The sequence below is a fragment of the Egretta garzetta genome, unplaced genomic scaffold, assembly GCF_000687185.1.
Source record: "Egretta garzetta isolate BGI_Z169 unplaced genomic scaffold, ASM68718v1 scaffold88, whole genome shotgun sequence".
NCBI classification, from domain to species: Eukaryota; Metazoa; Chordata; class Aves; order Pelecaniformes; family Ardeidae; genus Egretta; species Egretta garzetta.
Genome location: NW_009260408.1, coordinates 151937 through 176194, shown reverse-complemented (window position 1 = coordinate 176194; position 24258 = coordinate 151937). Strand labels below are relative to the sequence as shown.

Genomic DNA, 24258 nt, shown 5'->3' with positions numbered 1-24258 from the left:
AGGGATTCACACTGGAATTTTGCGTCCATTACTGGAATATCTATATTAGACGTATTCTTTTATGTTATAAAAATATAGATTTATATATATATGAACATGTTACTGGAAAAAATATATTTTGTATGTGCATACTATTTATATGTACCGCAGTAACAGGCTTCATCGTGATCAGCCAGAAAGGGGAACAGGATGAGGCCACTGGTGCTGTTTATGTGAATGCTAACTGTACCCGCCTATGCTGATCTGTGTGGCCACCTGCACATATACACACATACATGCTGTATATGTGTGTTTGTGTGTGCAAGCCTGGGAATACACTCTCAGCCTCGCTACTGGGGGCAGAAACCTGTGGCTGCTGTATTCCTGTATTCAGCTCCCCCTGACATTTAATTTCTCTGGGCCCAGCCTTACTGCTTCTCCTCATACTAAAGAATCCTTAAATATTCAAGTAATCCCACTGAGTCTGTTGCTAAAAACGTTCTAGTAAAATCACACAGGATGTAAGTCTGAGTGAGGATGGGTAGCACCATGGCAATCTACTTGAGGACAACCTTTTTAGCAAGGTCTGCTGTGACAGGACAAGGGTTAATGGTTTTAAACTAAAGGAGGGTAGATTTAGACTGGATACGAGGAAGAAATTCTTTATAAGGAGGGTGGGGAAACACTGGAACGGGTTGCCCAGAGAGGTGGTGGAGGCCCCATCCCTGGAAGCATTCAAGACCAGGTTGGACGGGGCTCTGAGCAACCTGATCCGGTTAAAGGTGTCCCTGCTCACTGCAGGGAGGTTGGACTAGATGGCCTCTAAAGGCCTCTTCCAACCCAAAACATTCTATGATTCCATGATATTTAAAAACTAGATATCCCAAACCTCACAATTTTTCTCAAATTTTTTCTAGTTTTTGTCATCACAACCTTCCTTCCACCAGTCTGCGAGGAAAGAAGGTAGGCGTAGTTTTAAACCTGCCTCAGAAATAAAATTGCTACCTAGATTGAAGTCATACTAATGGTTTTAGGAAGTAATCCTTTACTTCCAGTGTTCCTCATGCAGGTCCTTATTTTGGTTTGCTTTATTTTTATTTAACAGTACTGTAAAAGCCTGGTGTTAGGCAGCAAGAGGTGCATGGAGTCAGGCTCTCTGTCAGAGCATGCTGCTCCAGGGCTGGGGCAGAGGGTGTCTGTGCCGCTCTGCCCACTGATCCTGATCTGTCAGCAGACCCAGGTTCCTCCCATAACAGATTTGGGTGATAACATACAGTGAATTTTCCTTAGGAACTCTCTAGAGTTCATAAGCTGCAGTGTTTTCACAGGCAACGTGGCACGTTCTTCACAACCACACCAGCCATCCCAAGCAGAACTTAAGTCGCCCAGTGCTTGCCTTCGGCCTCCCAACACGCGAGAAATGAGATGAGGCATCCCGAGAAGCCTGGCATACTACAGCTGCTAAGGCAGGCTGCGGTCTCTCGCATTAGTGGCAGATGACAGCTCACTTATTTGAACACAGACAAAGAGAAGTCTGCCACGGAGCAGTTCCTGCAGGACTGGAGGGAGGAAACAGCTGACAACTACTTCTTGGATTATAGGGATAAACGTATTTCCAGTGACAGCTTTAGGCTATGTAACTCTAAAATCCTGAATACAATTCAAGGTATTCTTGTACTAGGAGAGGGGTCAAACTAGAAGGCTCTTACTGTTGAAAGCTTAAATCTTCTCTGAAACAAGAAATACATCTGGCATTATTACAGAACCCACTAAGAGCCAAAATAAATGGCAGCATCACTTTCTTAGAGAGACTACAGAGTATGCTGGAGGTTTATTGAGTTTTGCTTTATCTGGGAAAGAAACCGGAAGACACTGCTGGCCTTTGTTAAGCCCGTGAATGGATGCCTTAATACAAATTTCAGCCTCATTGAGCAGGGTACAAATTAACTATCCAAAGGGAACTATATGAGAAAAAGAGGAAGAATGAACCAGCTCCACAGAGATGAAGACTAAGCCCAGACAAGAGAATAACTTTCTTTGAAGAACTAGCTTTCTCATTCTGGTACTGTGAGTGATCCCGGTGAAGTGTTTTACAGAACAAAAGAGGATGTAGCTTAATTTTCTCAGCAAGACATTCAATCCTGTGGATAAAAAAATAGCAACGAAATTGCTCAAATCTGGCAAGTTATGTATGGAAACAGTGCACTGAAGACAAGAAATGGGATCCAGAAAAAGACAGGCATTTGTGTTTTGTTTCCAGCTCTCTAAATGGGAATTCTGCAATTTTAACCTCGGGGGAAGGAGCACAGGCCATTAACACAAACAAGAAGGAAGAAGTAAGCTTAGCCAGTGAGTCATAGCCGCTGTGCAAACTTTGCTGTACATCTGCGTTTTCCCATGCTGCACTGAACCCTTGCCTCTTGCAATGGACAGAATGCCAAATATGAGTAGATCAAATTGTGTTTTTCCACCCTGGGTTTCTCTTTCAACATGAAAAAGTACCCATTAGGGACTAGAGCTGGCACTTGCAGAGGAACCGAGCAGTGTCTCTGGGTCTAAAACTCACTTAACTAAAATTTCCAGGTCCTTCAAACACGGCCTCCAGCCTGCAGAAATGAGCTTCTGTCTCCCCCAGACTGTGCTGGAAATTCCAGGGGTAGATGGGAATAAACAAAGCAAGTGGTCACTTTTAATACATCCCACCTGCTGTCTCAGCAGGCTGAGACACAAACCCTGCCCACTGGAGGAGGCAGGAGGGAAGAGCCTACTGAACATCACTCCCCACTGAGGGCTCTGTGCTGGTTTGGCTGGGACCGAGTTAATTTTCTTCACAGTAGCTCGTATGGGGCTGTGTTTTGGATTTGTGCTGGAAACAGCGTTGATAACACAGGGATGTTTTCGTTACTGCTGAGCAGTGCTCACACAGAGTCAAGGCCTTTTCTGCTCCTCACCCCACCCCACCAGCAAGGAGGCTGGGGGTGCACAAGAAACTAGGAGGGGGCACAGCCAGGACAGCTGACCCCAACTGACCCAAGGGATATTCCAGACAGTATGACCTCATGCTCAGCGTATAAAGCTGGGGGAAGAAGGAGTGGGGGGGACATTCAGAGTTACGGTGGTTTTTTGTCTTCCCAAGTCACTGTTACGTGTGATGGAGCCCTGCTTTCCTGGAGATGGCTGAGCACCTGCCTGCCCATGGGAAGTAGTGAGTGAATTCCTTGTTTGCTTTGCTTGCGTGTGCAGCTTTTGCTTTACCTATTAAACTCTCCTTATCTCAACCCATAAGTTTTCTCATTTTTACTCTTCCAGTTCTCTCCCCCGTCCCACCAAGGGGGGACTGAGTGAGCAGCTGGGTGGGGTTTAGTTGCTGGCTGGGGTTAAACCATGACAGGCTCACCACAGGCTGCCAGCCTGGCCAAAACTCAGCTTCTCAGGCATCCAGACTGAAGGCTGACACTTACATGCTACATTTATGATCAGAAAACATATGGAGTATTTTTGTCTTCAAAAATGAAGGCATGGAAAAGGGCTCAAAGCCTGTTTGCCATCAGAGCAGAAGAGACTAGATGTCTAACACATTAGCCTCTGTCATTTTGGTGTTGACCCCCCCTCCCCCAGTTTTTGCCCCCACAAACAGGAACTGCTGTGTAGCATGCAATGGCCATTTTTCCATCTGCCTTACCACAGCTGGCCTGTGGAGAGTCCTCTCTTTGGCTGGGACAAACCAAGGAGAGAGGTGAAGGACAGGGCATTGACGGCTTCCTTCTCTCCTCCTACGGACATACAAGTAGCATTTAAGAGAGCTCCACAGCTGGGACATATGGAGCAGCCTAGCTACCAAGTCCTACCTCCAAAGGGAGATACCACACTACCTCAGTCCCTTACCTGCTCCGTGCTTACATGTGCTCCTTGCTCTCAGTACACATAGGTTACTGTCCCCATGGAGCTGGGGCTGGGCTGTGGTGGATGCATTTTCAAAGCAGAGGAAATGCCAGTACCCTTGCAACCAAATGCTCTGAGACCAAAGTCCATGAAACAAGCCATTTATCCAGTGTCTGTGAGATAACAAGAGAAGAAAGCTTACCTGGTTGGTCATAGGATGCCCACGCTAGGTTTTCTCCACATTTTCCATTAGCAGACTCGGAGCTGTGTTTGAGCACCCTCGTGGTAGCCAGTTCTTCTGCGTACCTAGCAGAGGAATCCACACATGGAGTCATGGACCACAGCCACAGCGAGCAGAGAGGAGGAGAAGGAGGAGGAAGAGGTGGAGATGCAAGCAAGGAATTTTGCTGGAACATGACGGTTTAAGCCAAGTTACTCAGTTGCAAAGCCCTGAAGCCAGGGACATTTTAAGCTTACATAGATCTAGGAGTTAGGCAAAGGGAAGGCCTAGAGGCCATTTTCCCGTCTTTCATGAACATCTGTGTCACTGCTGAGAAGGGCCTAGAAGAAATCAAAGGGCAGATCTCCCCCTACCGGGTGTTCTGCCCAGCACCTGGAAATCCACTGGGCATCCTTAGCTGGGGAAAATGGAAGTACCTGCAGCCATTGCTACAGGTGTCACCTCCTGTCATTTCTAGGCCCCTCACAGGAGTAATTTATGTTCTTGATGAGATAGAAAAAAAGACAGGAGTGTGGATTCAGTCAAAGCAAGTGTAAAAAACCCTACATTTACACATGAAAAAAAGCCAAATGCAAAACAAGAGCAATGTGCCAGGCCACAGTACAGAGGAGAAGGGGACCACATGGAGAATCTGAGGCAACAACTGTGTACACCAACATAGGGATAAGCAGCACTGTTTCTATAGAAGTTGACATGTGTGAGAGCGTGGGATGTGTTTTATTGTCTTACAACAATAGGGTTAAGAAGAACATCATGTGTAAAACAATTATTCTCTTTATTCAACACTGGAGAGGCTTCAGTACAGAGAGTGAAATTGGAAAGACTATTTGCGATTTCTCACGGCACAAGAAATAGGAGGCAAAACACAAAATTGTCAGGTCATAGATTTAGAAGTCATGTAAGACAAAGCATTTTTTTCACACTGTGCAGCAGATGTCATTGCCACAGGACAATGCAGACACCAAAGCGCATAGGGGTTTGAAAAAGAGCTAGACAAATTTACAGTGTGTGTGCGTGTAATCTTCAGGAGTAATTAAACAACAGCAAAAAAAAAAGTGAGGATACAACCTACTGCTTAGGAAAAACATAATTTCCAGGAGAATTCTGTCATTTCTGGGAGAAGATAATGGGGGAAGGATCACCACAGTTGTTTTGTCCTGCTTCTCCTTCCCTAATCATGAATTACTGTCCTGCCAGACAGGAAATTTGTCCAGCTGAACATTTTGGCCCAAGCTAGTATGTCAGTCATTAGGTTCTCATTTCCTTCTGTCCTACTCCTCTCAAAAAACCAAAAAAAAAAAAGGCATTTAATTACCTCCATTAATTTTGAAATCCCGAAAACTTGCCCGTTGTCAATCTGCTAGATCCTGAACGAGGATCTGCAGAAGTCCTTCATGCCCAATATTGCTACAATCCTGTAATTTTTCTCTTCAAGGATTCCCCCATCCCAAGCATGAGAAAAGACTGGAACAAAGTACACACTGCACACAGACGTAGTTGCCAAGGATTTGAGACAAAGGGTGATTAATTCACTCTAGCTCAGGCAGTTGAAAGCATGAGATGTGCATCTGAGATCATCACCCTATGCTTCATTACAGTCAGAGATAAACAGGCACCTGCTGAGGGTGACTCATCTCATGCTGAAGCAGGGATCCAACAGTTCATCTAACTGTTCATCTAACCTGTTGCAATTATTGGAACTGAAAATGGCAGGAAACAGACCATTTTCAACACACACAGAGAAGCACGGAAAAGTACCCAGAGATACACCAGATACATACCGACAAGGATATTGGATATACCTAAAGAAAAGGTGAAGTTCTTTAAATTTAAGATCATGCAAAATCTGTCTTGACAAATAAACAGATTTCTTACATTTCATGTCTTCTATTCAAATCCAACCATTTCTGGTTCTTGCTATCAACCAGTTTCACCGCTCTCTGAACATGTGCCTTTTAATTCTTACAAGTTAAGCTACAGACCGCAACCAAAGGTTTCCCATTGTTACTCATCATAGCAAGGAAAGTCAGCTGAGACCAGAGAGGAGTGTGAGGAATTCAAGAAGGACCTAAAAATACTCAGCAAGAGCAACAGCACACTTTGAGATAAATGTGGAGCAATGCCTATTTGATAGAATAATCTGAACTATTCATACAAGTTGACGTGTTCAAACCAACTGTAGCACTTTGGAGACCTAAGAAGGGCTATTGACAAGTCAATGAAATTTCTTCCTCCTTGTGAGGCATCATGTAAAACAGAAACAAAACAACCCTTTGAAGAACAGAAGGAAAACCCCAGCAGATTACAAAGGCATGTGGATGAGTCACTGGCATTCCATCTCCTAGAAATACTGTATCCAGTTATTATTGGTGTCTCAAAGGAAAAAAAAAAGTGAAAAAATAAAGACAGAATCAGATTTTGCTTCCTGGCAGAGGGCATGCCCGCACGCCACGTACATGGTGTGCTGTACAGCACAACACCAGGCATAGATCTCTGGTCTAGGAGTGCAGGAGCTGGTGCATCTGTGTGGCAGCGCAGCACCGTGCTGGGACAGTAAATCGAGTTCTGGGAAGGCTCACAGCCTCTCTGGCTCCCAGCCAGCCGGCACAGAGGAGTCTACACAGTTATGGTAGAAAGCCTATTGGGAGATGAGATCTCATCTCTGCAGGAATCAAACTGGCCACTCTTTAGCTGTTACGGACATTTATTTTCCGAATAGTTTAATCAGCATTTACTCCGTCAGGTATCTCCTGTGTACTGTGAGGATCAGCCTGAAAAAACCTGAAGATTTTCAAATCTACTTTGAAAGAGGTTGCTGTAAAGGGAAAAGGAAATAATCTGGTTGTCGTGTGTACAGCAAAGAGGTCAAGCAGTATTGGACTCAAATTTCCGTAAGGAAAACCTAAGTCAGACAGCAGGAAGATGGATCCACTGTACATTAGACTGGCAAGAAGTTGTGCAGTCTTCAGCACTGGAGAAGAGGTAAGATGCATCCTGCCTGACAGACTAGAGAACAACGTATACTGATTTTGCCTTTGGGGCAGGGAGATAGACAATTTGACCTGAAATTACTTCCTTCTGATTCTGTTGATCTGAGACCAGGCATCACTTCCTACCATGAAGAAGTTCTTTTCTCACTATTTCAGCAGCAGTGGATATTCTCCTGCAGATGACAATCCATCACCTTTCAGAGGAGGTGGCGAAGCATGTTTTAGGCAGCTACCCTCTGCAGAGGAGACACACCAGTGTAGACAGATGCAGCCCACATCTGGAAAAGGGTGCAAGAAAGATTTATACGGTTGCGACCACAGAAGCAATGTCCACATGACCAGCTGGTGCTACGTGATGGAGAAAGAAGGGTCAGAAAGGGTTGGGTAGGGAGACAGAAAGAGTAGAGTCCCTCACTTTTCACCCAGCAAGTCTTCATGGAATATCAGCAAGTGAAAAGGCAAATATTTTTGCAGTATGCACAGTCAAACCTAATGGATAAAAGTGTCACAGATCTCAGAGAAAAGAAAGGACTGAACTCACTGTTGGGCTCCTCTGTTTAACTTCTTGCAGAGTTTTAATGGGGGGACTCCGTGTTTCTTCCTGTAGTCATTGTGTGCTTTCAAGACTTCTTCAGCAAATTGTTTGGAAGCTGAAATCACATCAAAAAATTGGAAAGGTCTGTCAAATACAGACATTAGTGAAGACAGAAAAAGCATAACCCGTAGCCAAGACGCTGGTCCAGCCTGGACTGAAGAACAGAAGAACACCACCCTGGTTACCTGAGAGTAGGATGAAATGAACCGTTAATGCCTTCCATCCAGGAACTAACTCTAAGAGGCACTCCTGCTGGGATGGTACAGACTCACTAAAGGTTGAAGAAAAATGTAAACTGTATTCCTTTCCTGAGTAGCAAGGTGATTTAAGGTTAGTTTGACTGACTTGCCTTTTAAGATTTCAGTGCACTGCATCACCATTGCAAAGAAGTCTCAGAATAAGCGACACATACGTCTCTTGAGGAGATGCACTAACAATGCAAATTATTGTCACTGCATGCAAGAATTTTCTGTATTAGTCAAGACACCACCTAAAGAAAACAGAGATACTAAAACGCACAGAACTATCCAAATACTTTGAAACATGCACCATTCTTTTTATTCATTATATAGTACAAATTCATAGAAGTCTCAAAATGCACCTTTGTTTGGCTCAAGACAAATAATTGTTCACAAACAGCAAGTGGTAAGGAAAGAAATGGATGATTTTTTCTGCCCTGTGCTAGAGTGCATTTGGTAAATATCTGAATTCCAAAGTTACTGCAAAGCTCTAAAAAAGCTCCTGTTTGTACCCTGATAAACATGGGACTTGCAGCAGCACAAGGCAGAGAACAAGCAACAAGTCACCGTGCAATTCACCTCAATGGCAATTTCATGTTACCTCCTTTTATGACTTTGCTGATTTTTTTCCCCAAGAATCACAGGAAAAAAAATATATTCCCTGGCACTGGTCACCCTGTGGAATTTGCTGCTTTAAGAGAAACTTGGAACCTGAAACAGGGTATTGGGGCAGAAAAACAGGTTTCACTTTCTCTGTATTGCTGAAGCTTCTGAACAGGCCAAGACATCTTTGAGCATTTACTCCACTTTTACGGTGATACAGGTTTCTACATTCATTAACGATACATCAGCTTTACTTCTGAATATGCTAATTAGCACGACTACCGTCATTTTCCTTGTAAGACGCTTTTGAAGCCCAAATAGACCTCATGACTAGAAAGTGTTTCCTGGTATTAAGCTCAGCTTTCTCAACTTCCTCTTGCCACTCGATCCTAACAGCTATAATCAATCATTCTCTCCCTCGTTAGCGTGTACACTATTCTGCTGTTTGGAATGATGCATTTTCCCACAGCAGAGCTGTCAGTTTGCACATATTGCTCTCATAACTTTTTCCTGAGGTGATTACCCAACCCACGCTCATGCTTTAAGCTGTTCTCAGAGTTCTCTCCAGTTTCCCCAGCAGCTTTAGGATAATACAGTAGCCTCAGATAATCTCAATATCCAATGCACACAGAAAGCCATGACGCAGTACCTTAAACCTTTTGAACACAGTCTGAAGTTGGGTTGACCTTTTCCAGACTAAAGTGTCATTGTGGACACATATCTAATATATTCTCCATCAACATTGATTTTTTTTCCATATATAATTGTTGGCATAAGACAGCAACAGGAACCCTGTTGAGAGCGAGATGCGATCTGCCCACCACCTTCCTTCTCTTAGGTTTTTCTTCAATTTTGTGTGTCACAAGTTGCATATCATCAAACAAAACAGGCACCTCAACTCTGGTGCTTAAGCACCCACACACCCTTTTGCTAACAAGCCTGTCCCATCACTCTTACTGCCATCGCTCACAGCTCACTGATTCTATCCGCCCAGAGGCCTAAACCTCTCATCTGCTGCATCAAGCAGGGCTTCTAAGATGCCTGTTTCTAAGACATCTCCCATAGGTCACTGAGGAAAGCAAGCCTACAGCCTGTTCACTTAACTTCACTGATGCAGGGGCCCATGCTTCCAGCAGGAAAATGTTACGACAGCCTGCAAATCAAAGCAGTTGAAATACACGGCTTTGGAAGTTGCCTCACATGCTCCAGGCTGCGTTTTTCTCCATGAGGCCATCTTAAAGCTTGTGGCTGTTATCACCTAGACTTAATATCTCATCCCCTCAGCATTAAATAGTAGATAAACAATCTGACCTGCAAGTGTGAAAGTGTCTATTCTAATTATTTGTTCTCAAGGACAACAACAAATTGAAATTTAAAAAAAAATAAAAAAAAGTTAGCTGAAATACAGGCTTTGTCAATTGTCAGTCATTACAGCATCACCCAGCTCCATCCTAACATTTTGACTTACAAAGACCAACAAGACATGGACAAAACTGAGTTTCTTCTAGGCACGGCAGGCACCGCTATGCTGTCCCTAGAGAACCTCCACCCCCCCCTTCCCTCAAAGGTGGCTGCTATAGAAACGCTTATCTACCGTGACTCAAGCTCATGTGCTAACCGCCTCCCTCTGCACAGCTTCTCTCGCGCATGCTGATGTGTGGAGAGGGACACCCAACTGCCAAATGTATTTCAGATTTGTTTTGGAAGACATGTTAAGTTTTTTCCATTTTACCGATGTTCCATACACTGAGAAGCCAGACATTAAAAGTGAGAGTTAACAGGAGTTTTCAGGCTCCCACCCAAATGGGAACCGCTTCCCAAACAGCTTTGGAGACGTACTTTTTTCCCTTCATCTAGGTTGCTTAAGCTGCTAAAAAAAAAAATTATTTCCTACTGCCAGGAAGCTAGGTTTGGTCACGAATCATTACACAGCTTAATAAGTAAAACAACTAAAGGTATTAGATACACTTGCTTGCTTCTCATTATTCAATTATTTACCTCTATTTTAGATTCTCCTGGAACATTGGCTAAGATAATGACAGCACGTGACAATGAATTTCCAGGCTATGGATGTGGTACAGAGCACACCTTACAGCTGTTATGTTTTTGGACTTTCAGTTTCATTGATCAGCTTTGTCTGACCACAGAAAAGTAAGCAGAGGCATCTAGGTTGCCTTTCCCCATCAGATTTGTTTTTCTGAGTATTCTATTTCTCCATTCTCTTATTCTCTCTAAACAGTGCCAATCTATTCAGTCTCTCCCAAGTGAAGAGCTCTTCGTGCCCGAATCCCTCCTGCCTCTTCTTTGAACCCTGTTGTCTCCTGCTCTGTTCTTCCCTTACTTTGGACATCAGAACAGAAGCAAGTTATCTTCCACAATACTAGCTGCTCTGCATCATCTTTGCAGCCAACTGGACCTGCTCCACTGGTCTTGCAGAACTGCAAGATGATGTGTGGAAAGGGTAACAGTAAAATATTCCACAAACTCTAACACGAAACCTCTCCACCCAATACCTCCACAACGGAAATGCTGTGGGCAGCCCTCATGTCACCACTCAGGACATACAACATTATACCAGCCATACACTTGACTAGCAAAAAGGGCATACTTTTCATGATCAAGTATCCACCCCAGTGATTCCAGAAAGAGCATAGTATACATTTCTAGAAGCATCCTTGTCTTCTCAGTGCTCTCTGTCTTATTGTTTATGGATAAATCTTCACTGGCAATTTTGTACTTTCCATACATACTATTTTTTTCTGTTTAGCTTTCAGATAACTAACATAACACAGTCAACAAGAAATGGACTTGATGTAGAATCCTACATGGAAATGTACCATTCTGCTTGTCTCAATCCTTCTTTGAACCATGACATAGGCCTCAACTCTTCACCCAATGTGTGTAGGTGGAGATAATGACCTCAACTTTCAATTCTGCCCCAAAATAAATAATTAGACATGTGTTTGTATAATGGCTAGAGCAACATACCTGAAGAAAGCTACAAAATACACTTCAAAGGACTCACGCTTTTGGAAAGAGGTAAATGCAAAAGCCTGATACCAACAACCTTGGCATTTTTTTGGCAGAAAGAAGCCAAGCAGCAGAATATATGCAAAGGACACAAATGCAAAGAAAACCCATAAGAAGGTAATCGGGTAACTGTTCAAACACTGAGTGTAGCTCTGCTTTAATACTGAAATCTCTTCAGCCTCCCTTAACTCTTCAGAACTGCTCTACCCTACTCTGATAGCAGCAATGGGGCGTGGAATGAGCATGTGGCAGATACAACTTCAAATATGCCTGACAGCTTTGTGAGCAATGGGGCGTGGAATGAGCATGTGGCAGATAGATACAACTTTAAATATGCCTGACAGCTTTGTGAAAAAAAAATGGTTCGAGGCTTCAGGGAACTGCAGTGTAATTACATCAAGAAGTCCTTTATTACTGTCCCAGATAGCTGAAGATGACTATTTCGAAAAACTTGTTGAAGTATATGAACAGATTGGAAACAAACAAAATTCTTGAGTAGAAGACATCCCAGCTTCTCATGACTGCATTTTCATCTAGACCTTTCTGAGATACCTGACATATTATTAATTATCTTTATCAATAATCTTTACCCTCACTTGAAATGTCATTCCCTGGGCACTATCCCCAGCTGAATCTTTCACACGCTGAGAATAACGTTCCTTCAATGGGGAAGCCACAAGTATTTAACGGCCATGAGAAACGCTAAGAGGACAGTTATGGCTCTACTGCATTTTGACTCAGCACTTTGGTTTGAAGTCACAGAGGCTCCAGGATGGTGTGACACCGGTTGGCCTCTGCAGTGCCAGAGGGAGGGGATATTCCATGTGTTCGAATACTCCTCCGTATTTGACTGCACCTTCTTGCTCCCCATTTGGGACAGCAACATCTTCAAAGACTGGCCCTTAATGCTATTCCTAAATATGTCATTTGGGAGCACAGATCTCATGCTCCAATTCATGAATCACTTCCAGCCATAAAAACTGACTTCCCTCAGTGCTAACCTCCCCTGTACCCTTAACAAAACTGGCTGATTGCTTGGAAACATACAGAAGAAATGAGATCACATATACATCCTGGAGGGAAGGACCGATAAAATGATCCTATCTATTCAGAAAGCATTATATCCTGGGTGGGGTTTCTTTGTCTTCTTTTACACCTTTGAACCAAGAATTCAAGAAAGGGGCAACATCTCCATTCCATACAATAGGCATTTATGGGAGATATCGTAACTGTTGGTACACCATTTCCCTTCCAACCTGAAATCCTATGACCTTATTAAAAGTCAGAGGAGAAAGCATTGCTTATGGGAATGAAAGGAATTGGGGGTTATAATTAGACTTGAGGTTGAATGGGAGTAGTTTCCCGGAATGTTCTTGTGTTTATCAGGCTGCTCAGAATAGCTTTCCCTTCGGCTCAGGAGATCCCTCTGCAGGAGGAGATTCTCTGATGTCTTCCAGCATTCAGTTTTGCCTGAACTTTTCCTACACACTTGCTTATCGCTGGGGTGAGCTGCAGGACAACAGTAAGATGTCTGAGTTAATTGAATCTGATGGACAAAGTCCCCCTCTCATTCTGTGATCTGGGTTTCCTCTACAGCAACCTGGCAACTTAATAACTGCGCATTACCTGTGCCATATGATGTAACAGACTATTTTCCCCCATACCCAATTTGAGGCATACTGCCTGAGAATACGAAGCCGCTGGTGTAATAATGTTTCAATGACATTAATCATGTGACTATTTGATTGCAAATCCTATTCTTGCTGTAATAGTGTTGATTACTTCCTCACTTAAGGCCTTTCATAAACTGTTAGGCAATTGACTGTCCTGATTAAAAAGGAACACCTGGTAAACTGGAAACTGCAGAGCTCTGAGAGGCAGCAGAGCCTTCTGTGGTACAAGCATTGAAAAAAGAAAAAACCCAACACTAATGAGCAGTCTCGAGCACTGGCAGAACCAAGTTCTCACTTTCATTGGAGGCAAGGGTGAGGGGAGAAGTCCTCTGCTTGCAGCCCCTCTCTCCTCCAAACCATCAGACCAACAAGCCCATCAGCAAGCAGTCACTACCCTGGAGTGGTCACCTTGCATAAGGTTGGAACTGACTGCTCGTTACATCTAGAGAGGCCAGTGCTGGCTTTGCATGAGAGACAATCAAAAGTATTATTTTTATTACTGTTCTTCCACGGAGGACAGCTAAATATTGTAATTATGCCACACACCCACACAGACAACCCTGGCAGACAGTTAATCAGTAGGCTGCTAACCCTTTAAAAAGGCTAAGGATACCCTCTCATTAGTAAGGCCTTGTATTCTTAAATCTAATCACCGCACAATTCCTAGGGTACATACGCTTCAAAACACAAAGCCCCAAGCAGCCTCCATGTGGTAGAACTGACCACAGTGTGCAGGAGGAAAAAGTGAAGCAATCTTCTCCATTTCTTCTCTTCCTCCCTCCCCAACATCATATCTGCTTAGAGTTTCTAATTACAGTTATTTATGAAGAAAATAAGGTGCATTTGTATTCACTAATGAGTAACACCAGAAATCAGAACTTCCCTACTACCAAATCTGAGCTTCAGCCATTAGGTTGTAATTCCACCTTCTAACAATGTCTGCATGACAGGAGCATGATACTATGCTCTCAGCAAGTAGCTCCTCTAAGCCCTCTCTAAGTCATTTGCACACCTAACTTGAGTAATTTTTGCTGGTCACTTATTCATATTTTGGATGCTGCATATTCTTGTGCTCTGTGGATGTTGTGCTTCTAAGGGCAGCAAGAGAGAGAACCCTGCTGGTACGCAGTGCCAAGTTCATTTTGCATAGCTCTGTTAGCTGTTGGGTGCCAACCCAAGCCTTTAGAAAGTGAAGAATTTTGCAAAGAAGAACAGAAGAAATGTAGAAGAACTATCCTACTTCTCTTGGGACATGCTCCACCATTTTATACCTCTACCATTTATGTTCTACCACGGCTTGGGGTAGGTGTACCTGAACTAGCTTTCATCTCATTAGCTCCAACACCCTCCACCTTGCTTTTCTGCCAAGGACATCCAAGCTAGCTGTGGCAATGCTCAAAGTATGTTTATTTATGCACCTCCCTGAGGCATGGAAATACGGACATGCACATTTCTTCTGATCACTGATGTGTAAACTCACCTATCCAGTAGTCCAGGCCAGGCAGGGAGACACAGCAAGCTTTCTTTACCCATGTTTGCTATCAATTGCATCATCTCATTCTCATCCCCCTGCTCGACAGGCTAAACCCCAGTTCTCGTAACTCAGAATCTTGAAAAACACAGTCTTTATTTCATAGAATCATACAATAGTGTGGGTTGGAAGGGACCTTCAAAGGTCATCCAGTCCAACCCCCCTGCAGTGAGCTCTTCCTTACATAATATATATAATATAAGACTGAATATAATAAATTTAAAGGATCCAATAGGCATATTGCCCCCACACCACCCCCTGGAAGGTAAAATTTTCACCTAAACCCCCAAATCTTTAAACCTCTTGATTTCAATGTTCCTTCTGCAGCTCCTGTTGCTTATGCTCTGGCCTAGGGCTTGGGAGCCAAAGAAAAAGAGACTGCAGTATATGCAAGGAATGTACACGCATGCCTACATTCAGGGACTGCAATTCCAAAGGGAAGCCCTTTGCATCTCTCCAGAAAGGAAGTGCCACACGTACAACATTGTGTCACGGACATCCCCTTCTGTGACCTGCCATGGGGACTGTTCAGGGGAATATACTCCTCATGGCCCTAAGTCCCCATACAGTGCTGCTGTAGAAGCTATAGAAGAACTATCAAAGTCTGGATGTCAAGAAACACTTTGTCACTGTAAGGGTGACCGAGTACTGGCACAGGTTGCCCTGAGAGGTTGTGGAGTCTCCATCCTTGGAGATATTCAAAAGCCCTCTGGACATGGTTCTGGGCAACCGGCTCTAAGTGGCCCTGCTTGAGCAGGGAGGTTGGACCAGATGACCTCCAGACATCTCTTCCAACCTCAACCCTTCTCTGATTCTAAGCCAAGAGCTCTGTTTTATAAATGGGCTTTCACAAGGGCAAATTCAAGAACATGTTATACCCTTCCACTGTTCACCTCAAATCACTTACTGAGGGTCACTTAAATGCCCGATGCGTGCCAATGGCCCACAGAATTTACCAGTGTGACAAATGAACACACAGGGTATGATTAAGCACATATTCAATAACTTCTTAAAACCCACCTATCACAAACTATCATCACAGCTATCTCATGGCAAAGTGCCCCCCTGCCCCCCCATATCTGTGTTTACAAGAGGGCATGGAGACCTCAGCAACGTGTGCAAGCCCATCTCAGCTTTGTGACCCGCAGGTGTACATCCAAGGACAGCCCTTACAACCTAAATTAGAAGATGGCTCCCAAACCCTGCTGCTGCAATGGTGGCATGGCGAAGCTTCAGAAGGACACCTGACTTGGCGTATCACGCAGCTCTGCGGTGATCACACTTAAAGCTGAGACCAAGCAAAGCCCACATGATTTCTGTTGAAAGCCGAGATTCACTCTGGTAACTCAGTCCAGTCAACATGAAATGGTATGAAATAACGTTTGTGGTGGCCTTCCTCCACAACACCCCAGGCTACTGCCGCCTCCTCAATACCTGCTTGCATGGGGTTGTTGGCTGCCCACCCACCCCTGCAGGGCCACCCAGCCCAGCTCTGGCAGAGCAGCTGTGCAGACCGGGCAGAACTTGCTTACATCTGCCTGTAAAAACATAACACAGATATGCTCCAGCTAATCTTGTGGAGAACAGTGCGGCCTCTACCAAAATAGCGATCTGAAATAGCCGTCTGGTCTGTTGAGATATGCAATAAACAACAAAGCAGTTACAATCAAGAGACTCATTTTCTCATACTTTTTCTGCTTGCACATAGAGCAGCAACTAAAGGCAAATTCAAATCTAGACAAGATAGAATCTATCGACTGCACTGAGAGAAAACCAAGGGTTTGAATGTTTTCACTGAATTCCAGTAATAAAAGCCTTCTTCCTCTTTTTCTTTTTTTTTTTAAGAAAGATTTCTTGGAGGATTCAGAAAGAGCTGCTGGGTTTTGATGTGCAACTCTATGTCACGGGAAACCTTGGTAGGTATCTCGGTTACTACAGACCATCACATTCCATCTTATTCTTTGTGAGCCCTTCGTACTTGTTTTGGTATTTATCTGTCTTGAGCATGAGGAGCTAAGGCTACTAATCAGCCAGGCAACAGGATTAACCGCTGTTGCACAGGATGGCTGCTGCATTCTCCTCCTCTCCCCCAACCAAATCCCTGGTGGTTCAACAGACAGGTAAAAATTGGGCCCAGAACACTGTCTGCCAAAGCCTGATGCCTTCCTGGCAGAATTGTCTCTATCTGCCATTTACTGAACTTGAACCAAGCAAGCAGTGTCTTCTACATACAGAAACTGGAGAAGTGCGGGGTTTTTAATTGAATTAACTTGATTTTTGAACTGCCCTTTCCCCCCCCCCATCTCTCCAGTTCAGTTCTGGTGTAAAGAGAAAGAGCCAGTACAGTAACTTGCATTAACAAGGAGTTCTGCAAATGCCCCGCTGTTAGCAAACACAAACGCTTGGTTGCTAGCAGCATGGACAAATTCATTTCCTCTCTCCCCACTGGTCCTGCAAAACCAGCCAGCACGAAACGCATTGTCATTTTGGCAGCTTGCGAGCATCGCACTTCTCAGAAAGCAAACGGGTCGCTTCTCTAGTACGCTTGTACTTCTGTTGCAACCCGCTATGGCTGTCTCCTACCCAGATGCGGGAGTGCAAGTTTGCCCTTTGGATCAGCTGAAGATGTAGCTTGTTCCGCAGAAAAAACAGGTCCTTTTTACTGTGCTCCAAAGGGGCATCTTTAAAGAGTTAAAACCCGCATGTGCTTCTAAGGAAGATTAAAAACAGCACGGAAAACTGCACTGAGTTTGGTTACCTTCTTTTTTTTTGTTAACCCCGTTTCTCGGCCCTTTTTTTTGTACTGACTCAACAAGTGGCGCAGTGGGTAACTCCCAGCACTTTCTCTGGAGTCCCACCCACATTTGCAGAAAGGGAAAAAGAAAAGAAAACCAAACACTGTAAGAAGACAGCCAATATTTACTGAGCCCGTTCCTGTCTTCATCCCACAGCGCCTGCACCCACTAGCCAGAAGAAACAGGGCAATCCCCCCACCGTCACCTCCGCTTGGTTTTTAGGGAGTGAGCGGGGCAAGCTCCCTTCCCCCACCAGGCAGGGCCGAAGGGGAAGCGGAAGAAATGAGACTTTTAGCAGCCACCGTCAGCCACCACCCCAGCCTTTTCGGAGACTTCCACCGTGCAGGAGAAATCCCCGCGCTCCAGGAGCGGAGCTGGCAGCCAGCTGCTTCCCCCAGCATCGCCCGCAGCTGCTGGTGTGGATGTCCCCACCGGGGCGAGGGCTCCCCGTGGGACCCCGGCCTCCGACCGCGCACAGCTGCTGGGGGGTCACGGCCCCGCCGAAACGACAGTCTTGGCAACAGGGCTTGGCAGAGCGGCCAGCTCACCATCGCCTCATTTCCTGCAGAAAAGACTTACCCCGGTCTTTGCGGTTCGGGCTCTGCAGGGAGGGGAGCCTGTGCCACCCCCCAGTCCAAACGCTGTCCAAAAAAGACCAGACCAGGGGAGGGCAGAGTGGGTCCCCATGTCTAGCTTAAGTATTTGCAGGTGTTAGGGGCGTGGGAGGGGTTTTTCTAAATCTGCTGAGGGAGTTTCAGTATGCATTTGGTTTTAGCAGCCTGCAGCTTCCAGGGAAGAAAGCTGAGTCAGAGGCATCGATGCCTTCCAGCGCTCAGCTCTACTCCATGAAGCAAAACCAATGCTAAGTCTCCAGCTCTGATACTTGCAACCAATGTCGCTTCAAACATATCCCACAGCTAGTAGCAACATGTTATTAGGGAGCTTCTATCAAAGAACTGAGGTTTTCAATAGCAGGATTTCTTTGCCTGGGGATACTTAGGCCTCAAGACAGATTTATCAAAGATAGGAAGTTAAAGAAACTAAAGACTTTTTTCCTGAAATAGTGGCCCCACTTCACATGAATTAGAGCACTGTCATGGTTTAACCCTAGCTGGCAACTCAGCACCACGCAGCCGCTTGCTCGCTCCCCCCCGGTGGGATGGAGTAGAGAATCCCAGCTGAAACCAGGACAAGCACCCTTAAACTTATACCTGCAGGTAATCTCCACCTTAATCTTTCTCAGCCAGGAGAGGCACAAGTGCTCTGGAGGTCAGACAGACCCCAGCCTGTTACTCTTCCATACATCCCAGTATAGAGAAACCTGCCCGCACTGTGTCCTCAGGAGCACTGCAGCAGGAACAGGAGATATTTTACACAAAACGCAGAGGAAGCAGTACTCTTTAAAAGGAAAAAAATAGCTGCTCTCACCCATTCAAAGGCAAACCACACTGAATGATCTCAGACAGGAATTTAAAGACTTCAACACACTGGAAAGGGCAGATGGGATTTAGTCAATAAACCAATTGTCGGGACAGGATCTCATTTTTATGGTTCATCTAAAAATACCACATCCAGCTCAACGACAGTAACCTGGACCCAGTTTACCACTGACTTGAAAAGCATGACACAAGTGACAAAATATTTCAAACAGGTACTTAGATCTCAAGCTCTTTTTGTGTAACTACTTAGGGATGCAAACAATAGCCAAGCTTTGGCAAAAGCAGTTTCTGGTCTCTCGTTGCTCCTAAGCTTGGACCAACCCAACTAACATGCAGTAATAAACGTGCAGGAAATAACAAAGACAGTAATTGCCTTATGACTGTATTAGCAATTTGCCTATCTTGAAACAAGAGGAGATTTTCAGCATTTTGGGACTGGGAGGTGCACACTGTAGTACCTCTACTGCTTTTGCCCAGTTAGCTTTGCTAATGTAACATACAGACGCGAAACTTTTCTGGTATTTGCGCTTTTTATGCTATTAGCAAGGAAGTGCTGAACTTGTTATTACTGAGCAGCTACAGTTATTTAAATTGCTGTAAGGTTATTTACTAAATCTCAATATGCTTGAAAACCCACGCAGCTTCCAGGACACGGGGCCAAAACCACTCGCTGGCAGCTATACAGTGCTGCACCTGGACAGGGTGTCACACCAGTAAGCCCTGTACAGTCACATTTGCAGGCAGCTCTGATCTCATCTAGGATGCTGACCTTTAAAAAAAGAAAAAAGAAACTCAACACACCCATGCTATGGCCCATTAAAGTGCTACTACCCGCACAAAGATTTTCCTCGAGTTTTTCCAGAAGAGGCCTATGGTTTTGAGTGAACCAAGTGCTAGGTTTTGCTGACCATCTCCCATACGTGCTGTTCGGGCACAGGACAGGCAGACAATCTGCCGCCAGGCTCTGATTTGTCACAGAAATAATGTCCTAACCACAAGAACAAAAATAAACCATCCCGTTTCACAGCCGTTTCAGAAGATTGGCACAGATTTTCCCTCATGACTCTTTAACAGGGCAAAGATGGAGAAAGCCTTGGGCACGAGCTCTCTTTTCTTAAGGTCCCTGGCCAGCTTCGGAGGAGTCTCCCCCAGCCAAGGCCATCGGAGCAGGGCACGCAGACAGCCAGCGGCAGTGGGGAAAGGACCCACAAAGCAGCCAGCAGCAGGGAGAGGCTTCACAAGTATCTGCACAGCTGGGGGGAGAGGGAGGACCTGAGCAAGGCTACCCTTGGGGAAACGGTAAACAAATCTTAAATCTAAATCCTCCCAGCAGGAAGGCTGATAAAAAGCTTCCCCCCTCAAAGCATCCTGCTGCCTGTCTGCAGGGCAGGTAGGCTTTGTCAGGCAGTGAGACACAGGATGATTTTAAAGCTATGGGGCTCCTAATTATTTCACACAGCAAAGCCTACCCATTATCAGTTACAATACAGAAACCGTATCTAATACAACTACCTCTGCGTTGTTCAGGTTGAGGAGGGGGAGTCGTTTTTCTTGCTTTTTTTTTTTTTTTAATCTAACCCTATGCCAGAAAGCTCCTCCCAGGCTGTACCACGCACAAACGAAAGCGGCTTTCTCCGGGGAAAGCCACTAATGCTTTAGCAACGCTTTCCAAGCACAAACCCAGGCACGGACATCGTAAGAATACATAGCCAACTGCACGAAGGCATTTGCTCACCTGATTTTCCCATGATCAAGTAGCTGGGTTGGTTTGGGTTTTGGTGTTTGGGTTTTTTATTTTAAATTTCACCTGCTGCCTCCTCTCTTCGCTGAATTCCGCTGCCAAGCGCCGGGGACGAAGCCTTTGCAGTTTCAGCGCAACTTCTCCAGTCGCCTGCGACCGCTGCCCGAGAATACTCGGCAGCATGAACCCGTTACCGCCCCTTCTTCAGCGCCGGAGTAAGCCTGCCCATGCCTTATAAGGCAGAGGGACACCACTTTTTTTTTTCTTAAAAAGATCCTGTTTAGGGTCAGGAGTTATTTATCCTCCACAGTAACCAAGCAGCTCCAAAACACCATATGGTTTCACATACCAATTTAGCTTAGTAATCGCAGCTGCCTTCTGATAAGAGGAGGCTGCAAAAAGAAATTCTGCTGACAAATAATTCTGCTGCCACAGCGGGCATAACCCATCACGTTAGTTCATACAGCTCAATTGCTAAAGTTTTACCCGGTTACTGTACGTACAGTTGAAACAGGGGAGTGATAAGACAGGACAAAGTATAACTACATTTCACATCTAAAATGAAACCATTTCTGCACCATTATGACATCAACTGTGGAGGGTGTTAGTAAAATGCAGCGTAAGGTTTTGCAGGTTAAACAGGAACCGTGCTGATGGTGTATTTCTGTAAAATGAGTCAGGTGTGCGTATGCCTCATTTTATCTGCGCAAGCACGCTGTGCCACTGTTATCTTCACACTACATCAGAATACCTCCAGATAATCTGGCAAATATTAGCTACTTCAATTACGGCGAACATGGTACTTGGATTTAACTTCAGAAGCGCTGCACCTCTCCAAACAGCAATTCAGTGACGTCTTTCCAACTTTCATCTTCTCATCATCACAAAAAAATCATCTGAGGTTAATGCTTCCCAATTTTTCTACAGCACCTTTCAGAATTTCGAGGTTCTACTTGGCTTTGTGCCAAGTCTGCTTGGCTCACCAGGTTTTAATTATCCTTTATCTACCTTGAGAGGCTGAGCTTCACAACGAGAAAAGAAAACTCAGAAATAAAAAGATGTAGGGTTTTTTGGTTTTTTTTTTTCCCTTTTTAAACAAGTAGCAGCAGCAGGTGGGGAAAGACAACGTCCCTTCACCGACTCACAGCTCCTCCTGAGGTTGCTTCACTGGCAAGGCTGAAATGCAGGCCAAGGGGGTGTCACTATCTCACAGCTGATGGGATCACCAAGAAGAAGTAAGGGGACAACCGATCACCACCCAGAAGAGGAAACCATGGGGCGTGAGACCGCACTCATCTTCACAGCTGCCCGGCGCTTCCCTTGGCTGGTAGGAAGGCCAGCAGCAGAGCAGGAGGACAAGGTCAGAGGAGGCGCAGAAGGAAATCTCTTCCTTCTCCCTCTTCCCTGAGTGGCAGCAGTTGGTGGAGGAGCTCGGTGGAGAGCTGGAGCTGGTACTATCAGAGCCCTTCATCTGGAGGCAAAAGGCGCTGTCTTTATTTGCTTGCAGGAGTGAACAAACCGTGGGCCAGTCTGTGAACCCTAGCCTCTAAAACGCTCTACTGAACATGAAATACTGGGTTGTCCTATTCCTAGGACATAAGTCAATGCTCAGCCAGACCCCGTGCCACCCTACGGCCGTGACAAGGAGTAGAAGGCAATTTAAAGTTGCATACTTGGGAGTCTCTGGTATTTGAAATGTTCATTTATATCCTCATAGTTGATTGTTATATTTTATACTGTTTATGGTTTAGATCTTTATAATATTCAGCTGCATTATAAAGCAACATCCCCTTGGGACCTGGACTGCTACTAAGAAAACAGCATCAAGGTCTTCAAAAGTGACCAGAGACACCTGCATGCCGTTTTCACAACATCCTGCGCAATCATAACTTGGAAAAGAGGGTTTCTCTGAGCTGGCCAAAATCCAGTGTTACCTATGGGGGGGGGGAGTGGTGCTTTTTCTGATCAGCAAACAAGGAAACCAAAATCACTGCTCAGGCATGAAATGTGAAAAGTCTCGGTACAAGGTAATCGCAATGAATCATCAGAGGCTGGAAAGCAATGTAAGCTGAGATACACAAAAACAAAGAGGAAGGGGGGAGCTGGGCTTTTTTAGCATTTTATCATTACCTGCTGAAATTTCCACACTAACGAATATTGCTGATCTTATCAGATGGAAACTTGGAGGAAGTATGTACACTAATAATTAAGAATGTAAGCAAGTCTTTGAAAATAATGGAAGTGATTAAATAAAAGCCTCTGCTAGAGCAATTTGCAAACTGTAAATCATTAATATCCTTTTACCAGTCTCAGGTAGTAGCAAACATACTGGAATCTGAGTGGCAACAAACGGGATTTCCCATTCACTTCATGATGTATCAGACAGCCTCCAAACACATGCTTTTTTAATTACTGCATGATTCCTTTGCACAGAGAAAATACTAGGATGACACTGGTATTATCCAACAGTGGGCACTGGAAACTGTCTTACAGAAACAGAAACACCCTGACACAATCAGATCTGAGTCCAGCACTCTGCCTCCTATAGCAACGCCTCCTAAACATTTCTGGAAAAGATGCAAAAAAAAGTACAGTGTGGATTGACTCATTTTTAATTGTTCCATCTTTCTGCTAAAAGGAAAACAGAACAAAAACAGCTGGCTAGAAAAAGTAACACTTAACTAGGAAAGACTGGTGTAATAAATATTCTTTCTGGAAATAGGTTATAGAGCACATAAGGAGGAAAAATGCAATTTGAAAGGAAGTCCTTGAGTCATTACAATCAGGGAGTTAGAGAGAATTCATCTGCAGTGGAGCTATTTCACCTGCATCCTGAAAACCTGTGGCTAAGATTTTGGTGTCAAACCAAGTATGTGCCATTCGGATGACAAACCAGATTCCTCCTCCCACCCTACCTGCCCTTTTCTCCCAACAAAGCAAATCCATTTCACCCGTCCGCATCAACCGCTTCTCCTCACCTTGATGTGACTGACCCTAATGCTCGCAGTCTCATAACTTCCTCTGGTGCCACCTCCTCCCCCTGCTTTGCTTCCCTGTCTCTTCTGGAAGCTTCCTGCACCCCTCCCCACCAGCGGTTTCTCATTGCTGTCCCCCAGCCTGCAGTGGGACGCTGCACCAGCCGCGTGGCTGTTGCCAGGGCCCCAGCAGCATCACGGATTGCAGCCTGCGGATTTCTGTTCTTTTTCAGCAGTGCAAGGGATGCAGCAACAGCTGGCCAGCTGCTGCCGATGCAGATCCCCAACTGCTTGCAGGCAGCTTCAGGCACGTTTAAGAAGGCCTGAGATGAACCTTTTCACCGGTGCATGCTCTGATGGGTCCAGCCGATGCAAATGCCTGTCAACATTAATGTTTTGAATCATTAACTCGTTCCATCAGTTGGTATGAATCAGGTCCAGTAAGGTGCCCACACAGACTGGGACAGACATATGACAACATATATGTCGTACGTAAGCCCTGCCAAAGAGGTGTGTATGCCTCCCAGCCTTCTCTAAACACGACG

General features: G+C 44.9%; 1 protein-coding gene across 3 annotated transcripts in view; it reads right to left on the bottom strand.

Moving 5' to 3' along the window:
• Positions 1–24258, bottom strand: part of GLIPR2 (GLI pathogenesis related 2) — a 41947-nt gene that overhangs the window by 7343 nt on the left and 10346 nt on the right. Inside the window, exons 1-5 of one of the 3 annotated variants that reach the window (XM_035898998.1) lie at positions 20733–21037; positions 7634–7742; positions 4064–4167; positions 3662–3752; positions 779–2120 (exon numbers count right to left, since the gene is read on the bottom strand). In XM_035898998.1, the coding sequence (XP_035754891.1) occupies positions 1904–2120; positions 3662–3752; positions 4064–4167; positions 7634–7742; positions 20733–20745 (534 nt within the window). In that variant the 5' untranslated portion in view covers positions 20746–21037 and the 3' untranslated portion in view covers positions 779–1903. Of the gene's footprint in view, positions 1–778; positions 2121–3661; positions 3753–4063; positions 4168–7633; positions 7743–20732; positions 21038–24258 lie in introns of those variants that run through there. The other 2 variants (XM_035899000.1, XM_035898999.1) reach the window with 2 other exon arrangements.